The 14,992-nt window shown below is 30.7% G+C and overlaps 2 protein-coding genes across 2 annotated transcripts; one reads left to right on the plus strand and one right to left on the minus strand.

The window, feature by feature from the left end:
* The first annotated feature begins 1,978 nt into the window (after window positions 1-1,978).
* Window positions 1,979-3,202, plus strand: LOC113869568 (abscisic acid receptor PYR1). The gene has a single exon (XM_027505954.1). It carries the CDS (start codon window positions 2,037-2,039, stop codon window positions 2,685-2,687), a length of 651 nt encoding a protein of 216 aa, XP_027361755.1. The 5' UTR covers window positions 1,979-2,036; the 3' UTR covers window positions 2,688-3,202.
* Window positions 3,203-11,798: 8,596 nt separating this feature from the next.
* On the minus strand, window positions 11,799-14,723 carry LOC113868951 (protein HAIKU1-like). The gene has a single exon (XM_027504974.1). The coding sequence runs from the start codon at window positions 13,926-13,928 to the stop codon at window positions 12,957-12,959; it is 972 nt and encodes a 323-aa protein (XP_027360775.1). The 5' UTR covers window positions 13,929-14,723; the 3' UTR covers window positions 11,799-12,956.
* Between the last annotated feature and the right edge of the window lie 269 nt (window positions 14,724-14,992).

A 14,992-nucleotide genomic window follows, 5' to 3' on the forward strand; every position in this document is an offset into this window, starting at 1 on the left:
TTCCAGTAATAACCAAACACACTTCCCCGTCATGACACCCTAATTAGTGATGATCCAATCCTTAATTCAATTCACCACACTTCAATTATAGCTATGGATGCCTAAGTAGGAGGAAGTTTCCCCTTTTGAACTCATAGGTTAGGTCAGTGCAAGCTCTTGACCACCCCTTTTTCTTTCTTGGTCTGATCCTCATATCCTTATGTAAATAAGTATTATAAATAATTTGTGATATTTTTTTATTGCATTATTATTATTATATTTAAAGTATAAATACAAATATTGAAATACATTATATAAATATTTTTAAAGTAATAAATTTATAAATAAAAATTAAATCATACAACATTTTATTAAAATCGAGATTGAATAAAAAAAATGTTTTATGTGGAAAATTTTACATAGTTAATAAAAAATTAACTCTTAAAAATATTTGTATTTAATAATAATGGTTGAAATTTAATATATATAGAGATAGATTATTAAAAGCACATATTCCCTTTTGGCTTTTATTCTAATATGCACACACATGTTCCATTTTATCTTTACATGTTATGCTAAAATTTCAACAAACAATATAATGACTGCATTAAAAATAGTTATAATTATAAAAATAAGGACAAAATCAAAACCTTTTTTTGAGAAAAATAAAATAAAACTAAACGAGTGATATATATATATATATATATATATATAAATATAAATATTTTGAACATTTTTTATACCATTAAATAAAATATATGTTTATATTATTAAATAATAAATAAATCTCATTTAATAAGAATCAAAGCAGACATCATTAATAAAATTAATGTTAAAAACATATCACTAACCCTCATCTTCTTACGTGTGCTATAATTTCGTTGCATTATTGTACTTGAAATATTACTAACCGTCATCTTCTCACGTATGCTATAATTTCGTTGCATTATTTGTACTTAACTTGGTTAGCAATAGAGGGTAAATGAATTAAGATATTTATGAATTATTTAAATTTAATTCATTAATCTTCTGTTAAACATTTATTTTATTCAAAATTGACTTTAAAACTTGAATTTAGCTCAAATTTTATAATTTTAATATTAAAAGTTGGTAAATAACGGGTGTATTCGTATAAAATAATAATTAAAAATTTAAATAATAAAAGAACACTTATCAAGTTATAATTTCGTTTTAAAAATAATCTTTAAATATTTTTATTCTCAATTTCTTTTGTCTTTTTTTTCTACTTGTTTTTATCTCATATTCTAACATAAAAATTTATTAAATATTAAATTATTTTTCTTGATTATTTTTAAAATATATTCAATAAATAAAAATTAAGACAAAATTAAATGACTTTATGTACCAAATTTGATAAAATACAAGTTCAATAATTTTTGTCAAAAATATATTTTATTAATTTAATTAGTCAAATAAATATTCTTATAAAATATATCTATATAATTTTTTTTTGCAGAATTTTAGTATTGATTAGTGATCATGCAACAAAATTTTAATGAATAACATTATCTAAAATATAACTTAAATAGTTATTGTTACATTGTATATTTATAAATATTTAAATAGTGCATAATTTTTTATACAAAACTTTTATGATAAGATTATAATGATTTGGATTGATAAAATTTACTTCTTATATCATTTGATTTAATTCATGAAAAAACAATCAAACTATAACTAAAACAAACCAAACACATTTTTGTCTTCCTCTTCGACTGAGTTAATCAAACTCAAACTTTATAATTTATAATATATTAAACCCAAATTTTTAAGTTAATAATATGAGTAAAATTTTCATATTCTTTTTAATTAAAATTAAGTTTTAAATATTAAGCTAAAACTCAACCGAGTTTTAACTATATCTTTTTACAATCCTAATTCCTAATGCTAAGAAGAAAACAAATGTTTACACTTGAAGTTCCAAGATTACCCTTGTCCGTTCCTCAAAATCTCGTTGTGCGAGAGCTAGCGTCCCTCACCCTGACTCTCTCTCTCTCTCTCTCTCGCTCTCTCGCTTCGCTTTCTCTCTCCGCGCGATGGAGAAAGGCGAGAGCTCCGCCACCACATCGGAACCCGACTCCGACGACAAGCACCCCACGATGCACCACCTCAACCTCCCTTCAGGTCTCACCCAACACGAGTTCTCCTCCCTCATCCCCTCCGTCACCGAGCACCACAACTACCTTATGGGCCCAGGCCAATGCTCCTCCCTCCTCGCCCAGCGCGTCCACGCGCCGCCGGACTCCGTCTGGTCCGTCGTGCGCCGCTTCGACAAGCCCCAAACCTACAAACACTTCATCAAGAGCTGCGCAGTCAAAGACCCCTTCCACATGACCGCTGGCTGCACCAGAGACGTCAATGTCATCTCCGGCTTGCCCGCCGCCACCAGCACCGAGCGCCTCGACCTCCTCGACGACGACCGCCACGTCACCGGCTTCAGCATCATCGGCGGCGAACACCGCCTCCGGAATTACCGCTCCGTCACTACCGTTCACGGTTTCAACGACGACGAGGGTAAGATCTGGACCGTGGTTCTGGAATCGTATATAGTAGACGTGCCCGAGGGTAATACCGAAGAGGACACACGCCTCTTCGCCGATACCGTGGTGAGGCTCAATCTCCAGAAGCTCGCGTCCGTCACCGAAGGACCCAATCGTGACGGTGACGGTAAGTCACACTTGCGGTGAACCATAAACCTCAAAGCTCAAACCCTTGTTTCATAAAAAAAAAAAAAAAAACGGGATTGGAATTTGAACACTCTCTCTCCCTCACGAATTCATAAAAGGAGAAAAACAAGTTTTTTTCTTCTATTTTATTTTTCCTTTATATTGGGAGATTCTTTTTTCTTTTTTAATTTGGGTGAGACTCGTATTTTTGTTTTGGAATTTTGATGATATTGTTTCCGCGCTAGCTTCTTCTTTCGCAACATGTCCTCCTGTGGATGCACCGTTGATTTTTGTTATTACAATGGGTGAGGGCATTTGTGTCAATGCACTTGTACAGGAAATGTTGACTTGCCATGTGTCTCTTTAACCGTTTTGTGAATATCATTTGCTTTTTGCTTTTCATCTTCTGGATTTTATTCCGTGTACATATCTTCTTTTTTTCCTTTTTGCTGCTATGAGTGCAAGCCTACTTAAAGAAGATGCTTCCTTCTATTCATCCTTATATTGTTAATTCAAACATCCAATGCTTTATAATTATTTTTTAGCTATACTTTCTTTCGAACTTTGCACTAATAACTAACCGCACCTCGTTATAAGATATGATTTTGGGGTTGAGAAATCCAAATGGGAATAATAGTCATAACCGTCTCTTTTCCTCTCACAAACAAGGTGTCACCAATAGTAGAATCAATTCCTTTTCTCTTTTACACTGAACATGAACATCATCTTCGTCGTATCATTCTATGTTCTTGGAGCTTGTTCACGGATTCATGGGAATAAAATTTAATTTACAAGACTTTTTATTGATTTAATTGCTTCACCTAATTTTATTTCATCTATTATGTTATTTTTCTTCTCAATTTGAAATCATGAGATCAATAAAGTGACGTTGACTTATTGTTGATTAATTTTTTTATTATTTTATCTACTTCTCAAATAATAAAGGAAGAACTTTAATGATAATTATTTTCTATTTTATTTTATACCATTTAACTTCACGCCATTTTAATCTCCCTTAATATCCAAGGTAACTTAGGAGTTGCGTTGGATATTTCTGCGACCTGAACCAATCTTAGAAAACGAATCCGTCCAAGTGATATACAATACAAGTGATTTTAAATAAAGAACATAAATTAAATGCAGTAATATTAGTATTTTTATTGTTGTTTTTCTATTAAAAAAATTCTTACATTAATTAGAAAATAACGCTAAAATTATTTATAATATTGTCCTTTTAGAAGAAAATGGTAAAACTAAAGTTAGGCAGAAATTTTATGCCCTTTGCTCATCAACATTAAGAAATGCATCGTAACACAATATTTAAGAATAATCTACATTAGGTTAAGAATAGTGCTCGATCATGTAGATGAGAATAAGGTTGTGCCATGTAAAAAAACCTAACGCTATATAACAATGTCAGGAGAGTGAGGGGACAGGCCAATGATATAATTATATAATCGATCGAGTTTGCAGTATAGGTTGGGTTTGAACTAAGTGAATTAATTTTGTGTCTAATTCTCTTGCAACTTTAGTATAAAATTAGACCAGAAATCATGTCAGAACTCCGAAGGTTCACCCAACACCCACTGTCAAAATAAAACATTAACTTGAATGTAACAAATACTGAAGTTACAACCAATTATGAGGAGGGTATAATCATAAGGTAAGCCACCCATCAGGCAGGTTCACTCACTCCCTTTGTTTCTCATATAAATGGGTGGGCATTGAGGAAAATTGAAAATAAATTGTGTCAGATGCTAGTGTGGGATATGATAATGAAGCATCTTTCTCTGAATTGCAGTGTGGAAAAGAGGAATTTCTAAGGAAGCTAAAAATTTGAGTAGGACCCTTATTCTGCCTAGTTTTGTAATCTTGCTTCCATTTCCAGCTTGAGGTTAAAAAGTGCCTCTTCATATCCTATTGAGGGAATTACCATTACCAACCCAATTCTTCTAGTTAGTTGTATACTACTTAACCATCCCTTCACAATGCTAGGGCCCCATGGTTTAGCTGCATGGTCTGGTCGCTGTTATGATGATATTGATGCCTCGTTCACTGTGTTGCAAGGAGAGATATATTTATGTGGTGGGCCTTTTGTTTTTATTTACCCTAATCTATGCAAGGTTTTTCCAGTATATATAGAGCTGGAATTATAGGGTTTTTCATGATTATATTAGTAGTGGTATATGTATATATATATACGAGTATATATATTGTTCAGGTACTTTTAGGTTGTCACTGTTCAAGGATGCTGATTCTGTCAACGTCTCCATGTTTGGTTATCGATTTTCCAGATTGGAACGTTTCACGATGGATTTGTTAGGCAACATATATATATCTATCTATATATACTCAGACAGGGACCATCGAGAGGATGGGATTGTGCCTCTAACCTCTTACATTGTTTTGTTAATCATTATCTCCCACATTCACCCTTATATAACCCAACCCGACTTAATTTGTTGCCTATAAATGCATATCCAAGATAAATTTTGCATGAATATGACTACGAATATTAGATATAATACATACACTGTGTAATATGAAAAAAAAATTAAAATATCAAGATATAAGTAGAGGAGTAAATATATTAAGTAAAATAAACTTATATTTATGTATGTTATATATATTGAGTGAAAATATTACACTAATAGTTAAATAAAATGATTATCACAAATAAATGTTCTTAAGTAAAACAACATATATATTTTTATAAATTTTAAAAATATAAGATAAAAATGTTTCTTTAAAATATCTAAATAGGTTAAAATGAAAACTAATTTAGTCATCTTTAAGTGATAATTTTTTTTAAGTCGTCTAAAAATGATTTTTTGCAAAAATTGAAACTCACAAACTAGTAGATGATAGATATGAATACAAGTATGTTATACACATATTTAAAATATCAGATAGGAATATAATACACATACATGATATAATATTTAAAATATTTGTGCATCGTGGGTCAAAATCAAGGAATTTAAGTTGATATCTTGAATTATAAATTTATGACAGGCACACATATGGAACAAGGTTTGGCGCATAAGGTTAGCCGGTAGATTAGATATGATATCGATAAATTCGTTTCAAGTAAGGTCAGCTTGTTTTGTTGCGTAAGACCAGTCGATCTTGCTTATTGTGCCTGAAAAATTCACAAGTTCATTTAATAATAGATGACAGTAGAACCTTCATTATATATATAAAAGGGTTTCTACTTTCCATCATGCATGCTTACCGCATACTAGTATATGATGCTGGTTTATGGCACCTCATATGAGATTGTGAATTTAAATCTAATACTAATTAAAAATAATAATAAAAGAACATATGAATGGTTCGATTCGTTAAGTTGTGGTAATTAAGTGGCAAGCAAGATGAGGCTTCTATGGGTTAATGATACTCGTGTATTAATACACTGAGAAATACTCACAAGATTCCTTTATATTCCACAGTTTTCGGGAATGCTCTACAGAAAGGAAGATGTTAACAATTTTGTTTGTCTTTATGCGTATTAGTCTTCAATTGCTTGGATTTAATTTGATTTATGTACATATGTAGATGAACAACTTGCATGGAAGTTGTAGCTAATTGAGGTAAAGTACAGCGCACAAATTCAATCAAACTTCTTTGCAATTGACCTCTTAGACAATTATTTGTCCCAACAACCCTGCTTTGTTGTTGGAAACTAGCATTTCATTTAGACATTCTGTGAGGTATATATATTTAGAAGAGAGATAAAGAAAAAAAAAAGTAAAAATAAATAAATGTGTGATATAATAAGAGAGAAATAAAAAAAAAAGAGAGGTGGTAAATTGGGGTGACGCTATAAATTTTTTTATAAAACAGAATTCAAAAGAATTATCAACACATTTTAAAATATTTTTTATCATTAAATCATATTTTATATTCCTTATAAAAATATTTTAAAATTATTGAATAAGCGAAGGAAATAATTCAATGATTAAAAAATATATTTTTATGTATTGACCATTATCATCGTTCCTAGGACTTGTAACATGGCTCTTATAAGTTAAATAATACTAATGAAGACAAAAATTCTCCTAAATTTTAGAGAAGGAGATGAAGCAAGTGGGACACAATTTATCATTCTTTTTAAAGATGGTTTTCAGAAATTTGGCATTGAAACAACAGAATCCTATTTGTTGCCGAATAATATGTATTAAATCGTTGAGAGTTATATAACACATCAACCATCACATTAACCATTTGTAGCAGAGTAATATGATACTTTTTTCAACAGTAATATTTATTTTATTTTTCCCTATTACATCAACCATTTATTTTCCTTCTATTTTTGTCCTTTTCTCTGTTGCACAAAAAATGTATACAAATTTATTATAATAAATAAAATTTGAAAAAATAAATGCAAATAAATAAGTCCAATGGTTGGTGAGAAGGAAGAAAAATAAAATTTTGTCTTTGTGGGGCTGCTGCAGCAGAAAAGCAACTTTTGCAATAGCTGAGGATGAGCCCTTGAACAGTTATTTTCCTGGGAAAGTTTGGTACGTAGATGTCAAAATTGAATGTATGGTCTGGCGTGTGAGACACCCCTTTTTGGCAGGTATATCCATTTATCCAATAGTGAGAGGAAAGGATTTGATTCACCCATTGACATGATGAGTTGATTGCCATTTAGCTTTAAATCATGGCCACGTCCTGTAGGAGAGTAGAGAAATCTTCCAATGCCAAACTTTCTTTTAGATCATGATGCTTATCAGTTTAATTTCTTAACTCCATAGATATGCAATCAATAATTTTCATGTCTTCAATATTTGACAAGATATATATATAAAAAAAAATCTTTAAAATATAATAATCATTATTAGTAGATAGAAGGAACTTCGATGAAGAAAATGTTTTAAAAAAATTAGATATCCTTTGATCATTTTGAGTAACATATAATTTAAATATTTTTTATTAAATATATTTTGTCTCTTTAACATAATTATATGTCGTTAGCCAACAATAATATGAAATATCTAATTCTTAAATTTATAGCAATATTTTTCTTTTTCTTTTTTTCACCAAAATTCTTTCTAGTAAACATAAGCACGTGAAGAGCACTAAACCGCATGATAAGAAAGGGCGAAGAAAGCGACCTTGCCCCTTTTGAGATAATCCAATTGGGGTGTTGGGGTGGATACAAGTTGCCAAGTTGGTACTAAAGAAAGGGGAAAATTTTGGAGATGGAGAGCGACAAGGAGGAATAGAAGCTACAAAGACTAGCTTTAGATGAGGGAAATGCTCAAATGCTGCTGTGTCTGAAGAATCTTTTTAGTCCAAATTCAAGCATTTACTTTTTCTTTTCATTTTGCTAGTTCATTATTGGCTCTTCTGTAAGGGAAAAGTAGTGGCCACAATCACAAGTAAAAGACCCCCAAAAGCCAATGAAATCAAAATGTAGGGCCAATAAAGTAAAATGGAAGTCCAATCATAATTCTTTGCTGTTTGTAGATGCCGCTGTTGCAAATTTAAGGGAGACAGATTAAATAATATTATAGCCCTTATTAAATTTATTTTTTATATTAAAACATCAATACAATTGGGAAAGATTAAAGCAAAAGCAGCACTTAAGGAAATAATTTGTGGGGGTTTAATCTTTCAAGTTTTATAAGCTCATTCTTTTAATTTTTTATAATTTCTTTTTATTTTAGCCTTGTCATAATAAGATTAAGGGTCTCTTTGTATAAATATAAGAATCTATTTTAGCAGAAGTAAAATAATTTTTCATCACCTGTGAGCGTGCTTTAATTTTCATGAATGTAAAATCCCAACCATCTATTGATGTGTTTTAAATTAATTACAAGCACTTCAAAGCATACTAAAAAATCCACTAAAATTTTTATATTAAATTAAATAATGTGCAATTCGATTAATCTCAAATAAATAGCCCTTATCGAAATCACTTTAAAAAATTAATTCTTTTAAAAATGGTTTGTAATGCATCATTAACTATATAGTAAATAAGTTAACCGTTGAATATTAAATAATAAAATAACTAAACATGCAATGGGGCCCTCTCTTCTCTATTGAGTTCTGACTATACAGAGACATCCTTTTTTCGCAAATTGAACACTGTGCGCTATCAAAAGAGCCTATTTTAGTCTTTTCAGTCATTTGTTGATAAGCTCTCAGATAAATACTCTAATAAAATTAATATTTATGTAATACCCATTTGTTTTTCATTACATTGTATTATTTATCATATTAATTATTTTTTCTTAGATATATAAATTTAAAAAATGTTAATAAAATTGTTTCCCTCTAAAATAGGATGTGTTGGTTTTTGTAACATGCGTCCTTTAAAGTTGAATCTTATCGTGTTATTGTAACGTGCTTACAACATGCAAGAGTGGCAGCATTATCCCATTCCCCTTGAATGAGCCCAATCGCATGCTTGTTTTACACAACATCTTATATTATAGATTGTAACAAATTTTAAAAAATATATAGTAATTAATAATATTAAAATAAAAATAAGTTTATAGTCATAAAAATGTAAATTTAAATATGTTTTTTAAAAAAATGTGAAAAAAATAATAAATATATAGTAGAAATAGTTTTTTAATGGATGTATAATTTTGTTAATCTTAATTTATAAATTTGAGTTTAAGTATTAAAAATAATATGTTTTATTGATTTTGTAATGTTAAATATAAAAATATAATAAACAGTCCTTAATAACAAAAAAAAATATAAAAATATAATAAACAATCCTTAACAGGATTTTATTGTCATTAATTATTTGAATGTAACTTTAAAATTTAAAATTATTTTTTTTCCGTTGGTAACATACTTGACAGATTCCAAATTAGTCATCAAATAGAGCCTTAATATTTGACTTAATTATAATTTTCAGTTTTTTTTAGAGGGAGATGGAAGGTTTCAACTAGATATTTGGGATGGCAGGGTATGAATTGAAAAGATACTCTTATGGGTCTCTTATCATTAACGTGTAATTTTAGTTTTTTTTTTTCAATTTTTCATTCATTTAAATTTAGTTTTTTAAATTTTAGTAATAACAAATATTTCTTTAAATATGTATAATTTTGCCCCCAAAATATTTATGTATAATACTTAAAAAAAAATTGCATTGCTTTTTAGTTAAAACTTTGGTTTTCTTGAGTTAGTTATTAAAAAAATTAATTTGAATAAAAATATCAAATTATCTAAAATATGACACCTAAATTTTTAAAAATTTAATTTAGTCCAGCGTGGTTTACCTCAAAAACAGTTTGCCCCGCTCTGCTATGAAATTTAACATTTTTACCAAGTTGTGACCTTTGATATATTTGTCATTTATTTTTAATGATAAATACACATTAAAAATAGTAAAATTATTATTTTATCTTCACATTGCTTAGTTCAATAGTATATTCAATATTTTTTTTAATATAATGATTTAATTATCTATAAATTTATAAATATAAAAAGGTTAATTACGATTAAAGCTATGTAAATGTCTATTTAAAAATTTAGATAAGTTATTATACTTTAAAAATTATAATAAGACTTTTTATATTTAAAACACGGATTTTTTAAGTAAGACAATAATATTTGAGATCAAATTCAAAAATACTAATTAAGTTAAAATAACTGCATATTAATTAATCTACGCGCTTAATAATAGACTTATATATATATATAATATGTTATTAATCGGTTAATAGCATGACATATTATTTTAATTACAAATGATATGTTTTTTTAACTGACTTCAAGTTTTATAATAAATAAATGCTAAAAATTAATTTTGAAGCATTTTTTTTTTTGCAACGGAACAGTTTTATTAAATATTTGGTAAAAGTATATATATTTGTTAGCAATCCTGATGTATGTATTAAAATTACACATTATTATTTATAATGTACAAAGCACTTTTATTATATATAATTTTATATAGAATTAATTCATTGTATAAAAAAAATATTGAATAACGATTTGAACTAAATAATAAATAACAACGGGGAAATAGAACACACGCAAATAATGGGAAGCAGTGCTTTTAAATCAACCATTGGGACACTAAACTATAATTTCCCTTAATTAAAAATTAGATGAAGCTGGATTAAGAATTAAGATTATCTCATTAGTGAGATATAAAAATTCACAAAAATAAAATAAAATTAATGTGTGAATATTTTATATTCGAGTAAGATTATCTCATTAAAGAAATGTTTGATTTGGACAAAAGGACAACATAATAAGAGTAGTTATGATAAAAGTATTAGCAACGTAATCAATCGGCACAAGCTACGATACCGGCGCTGCTTCCTTTTCATACCAGAACTCGAAATTATCTATCTTATACAAACAATTTACTAATATGATGCCTACGTATATAAGTTGACTTTTGTAAGGAAACTTTTTTTTTTGGGGCATGTATCACTATCTCCTGTAAGACTAAACTATTATAGAATTCCATATAATTTAATACATTAACATTATTAAATATTAATAAAAATATGCTATATATAAGTTGTTATTATATGCAACATTATTCAAGTTAAACAAACCGTATTCTTAAAATATAAATCTTAGGTACAGTTTCGTAAATATTTTTAATATTATCACGTAATTAAGATTGAAATTTTATCTTAATAATCAATACAATAAAAGTCAACATTATATTTGTTTTTAAAGAATAAATCTTTCTTAGAAAACAGCACTTCAGGTGTGCGTGAAATGATTATTTCTCCAAGCCAAATTTGATACGTTATGGAAACACAGCTTCATTCTCGATTTCATACCATTCACGTCCAACCCCGCCTTCCCAGCAATAAGCGACTCACATCAAAAGGCAAAAATGCAATTTGATGTCTGGAGAGTTGAAAACAAACTTCACAGCGAATTTAAAACCAACTAATCGGTTGAATGTATCAATAAATGCACTTCATAAAAACATCAACTTCACTGCAATATTTAAAGAATTAAAAATATTTTTATTAAATTATATAATATTTCAAGTTACCAATATATCCTTGCAACAACATTTCCTGTCCATTAAGTTCTTCGCATCATGTGTTTTTCTCCACCCATTTAAATAAAATAAGTTCAAATAAAATAAATACACAGCTCCTTTGTTCTTTTTTTCTTCTTTTTTCCGTCAGAGAAGATAGAGCAAAATAAGGAATGTATGGATAGTGAAAAAACAATAAATAAATCCCAAAAATCAGATAGAAGAAAGTCATTTGACAGTTAAACACCTGAAAGGCATTTATCAGTGTATGACACAAGTAGAACTGAGTCATCTTCAGGCCCATGTACTGGATAGCATTCACAATTGCACATGCTCACTAGTTTGAAGGGAAGAAGCATATTCGGTTGTAAACACTAAATTAATTTGACAGCCAAAAGAATCAGATCATAAGGAGGGTCCATGAGATGGTCAAAACCAGATGACAAATGCCTAATGGTGAAAATTACACATGATGATTTTAGAACGCTTCATGAGAGAGCAACAAATTCAACATAATAGTTAGTGAAGTAGCTATATTAATCTCTCACCAGCTGCTGCCCCCTTTAAAAGCAGAAATCAAATTGAAGATTTATTTCTTTATACCAAATGACACAATCTACTGTTGCAACATAAACAACTGATCCCAAGCAAAATCATTTACCAGAATATTTTTCCAAAGAAAGATTACTAAAACTACTCAAAATCAGCATATAAGCTGTGTTTCCTTCTCTTTTTTAGCTTTGTCCTCTTTATCCCCCAAAAGAGGCAGCTAAAGAAATATACCAAAAGAGCTATTAAATGAAAATACAGAACTACTTGACATACGAAAAACAAATTATGCAAAAGACGTCAACATTGTTCACTGCAAATCACATGGTAATAACCATAGGATCAGTACTTCAAAACACCTTCGATAGGAAAGATAACATGAAATTAGGTATGCATTTTAAGATGTAATCCACTATATTACAAAAGAACATGAACTAAAATACACAACAAATATTGTCTATAATCCTACTTCCCTTCAAGTTATAGTTCAGTCCTTCATCATACAGCTCCTGTCCAACTGTCCAATTGAGTTTTGTCTGATCTTCAATATATTGCCTAATGTAAAACTTGTCAAAGTAAAAGGATTGCAACCATTACGGTTGTCCACAAAAGAGAAACAAAGAAATGAGAGATGAACACTACAAGCAGCCAAAAAGATCTCCTACAACTTGATTGTACATTACATTCGAACAAACAAGACTAGACCTCTCCAGTTAGAAGGAAGCAACCCCAACAAAACATGTAAGCACAAATTGAGAAGACTAGTGATCTCTCCACCTAGGACTTGAGATGGGAAAAAAGCCTGAAGGAGATAATGGAAACGCAAGGCCTGGAGAAGGAGGTGGTTGGGGGCCAGGGCCTAAAATACCAGACTGTCCCAAGGTTGAGAATGGAAAATTGGGTGTAAGTGGAGATGGAAACTGAATGCCAGGTGACAGTAGAGGATAAGGTGACCGAGGGGACAGCAAATTCACGTAACCAGTGGGAGAAGGCAGAAGGAATTGAGAGGTTGGAGAAGGTAAAAGGGGAGGGCCATTTGCTTGTGGTGAAGGCATACCTGGCACTGGAGGGTTAGTAGCATTCATTGGAGGAACAGGGCCATTTAATCTTGGAGAAGGGAACATGAGCATGGGAGGATTAGGAAGCAAGGCAGATGAAGAAGGATGTTGAGGCTGAACATTGCCTGGTACTTGAGGTTGAGGGTATGGATATGGTTGAGGCTGAACTTGGTTACCCCTCGGACCTGGATCCATTATTGAATTCTGAAGATAACGCATATAAGCAGAGATAGGTGACTCAGTTGTATTAGACCATATATCACCCGGTGTTAACGGTTGCAAAGGAGTTGGTGATGGGTGTCCAAACTGGGCAGCTCTAGGCAAAGCATTATTGTAAGGAATTGGTGGAGGGGCAGCAGGCATTGGCATTGGTGAGGGCATTCGAGCTCGATTGATGGGCGATAACGGCGGAGGTCTAATTTTCTGTAGTCGCATACTCTGCGGCTTTGGTGGATTGTGTGGAGGTCTAGGTGAAGGATCCTGGGAGGGTGATCCAGTAAGCTGCTGAACAATATCCCGAAAATCGTTCTTGCTGATGTTGTAAACCTGAGGCTGAGGCTGTTGTCTAGCAGCATTATTACCAAAATTTGGCTGATGTAAAGGACTCTTCCTTATATTTTTCCCCATTTTGTTCACACCCAAATTATCATTATGCCTGTTTTTGGAGTTATCCATTTGCAAAAACAAATCCAAAACCACACTCCAGTGAAAAATCACCACTTGTTTTAGCCTTCCAAGAAAACAAACCAATGCTCATAAGCTTCCAAAAGATACCCAAAGCTTCAAAATCCAAACTGAAACACCACTAATCTCATAAACCAACCTAAAGAAACAATTCTTATGCACTACCTTAACAAACCAAACTTGAGCTGTAATCTAAGCATCCCTGAATTTTAAACGCGCAATCAACACCCGAAAATCCCCATTCGAATCCGCATCCCTTTATCACAAATACAAATCAATCCCACCAACATCACCGAAATTAACCCTAGAGCCGAGGTAAGAGGCAGAAAACATACCCTTTTCGAAGCTTCACAAGAAATTCAAAAGCGCACTCACGGATTGGAAGAACCAGATTCGTAAAATTAAGCAAGAATGCAACCGGATCAGATCAACAATCGAAACTATGGAAGTGGGAGCTGAGAAAAAAGAAAAAGGGAGTAATAGGAAAGAGAAGGTCCCAGAAAGGGTTATCAAGAAAGATTGAAGCTTTGGAGGGAGTAAGAGATTTTGAAAAGGGGTATTGGAAAGAGAGTGGAGCGGGATCTTTGCAAGTGGGAAAGAGGGAAAGACAAAGAAGGAGCAAGAAAACCCTAACCTAACGGTGGTGAAGAGAAGAGAAGAGAAGAGAAGAGAAAAGAGCAATGGGTCAATGGGGGAATGAATGATAAGGGCATTTTAGGTATTATCTGCGGTTGCAATTGGAGGGGTCCATGCTGCTTCATGCTGATGGTAACATGGCGGTGTGACTTCCCCGTTCCCCTTCAATGCCTCAACATTATTATAACATAATAAAGTATTAAGTTGTGATAAGTTTATATAATTAATTTAAATTTATTAAAAAATAAATATATAAATAAATTTTATGTTAAAATATATTATGATATATAAAATTAATTATAAAAAATTAAGAAAAAACAAAATGAAAAATTAATAAAAATATAGATATTAAATCAGAAATTTGTTTAAATTTTAGATATTCCTTATTCTTTAAGAAGTATAATAATATGTTATCTTCT

The sequence above is a fragment of the Abrus precatorius genome, unplaced genomic scaffold, assembly GCF_003935025.1.
Source record: "Abrus precatorius isolate BTA unplaced genomic scaffold, Abrus_2018 Scaffold6, whole genome shotgun sequence".
Lineage (NCBI taxonomy): Eukaryota > Viridiplantae > Streptophyta > Magnoliopsida > Fabales > Fabaceae > Abrus > Abrus precatorius.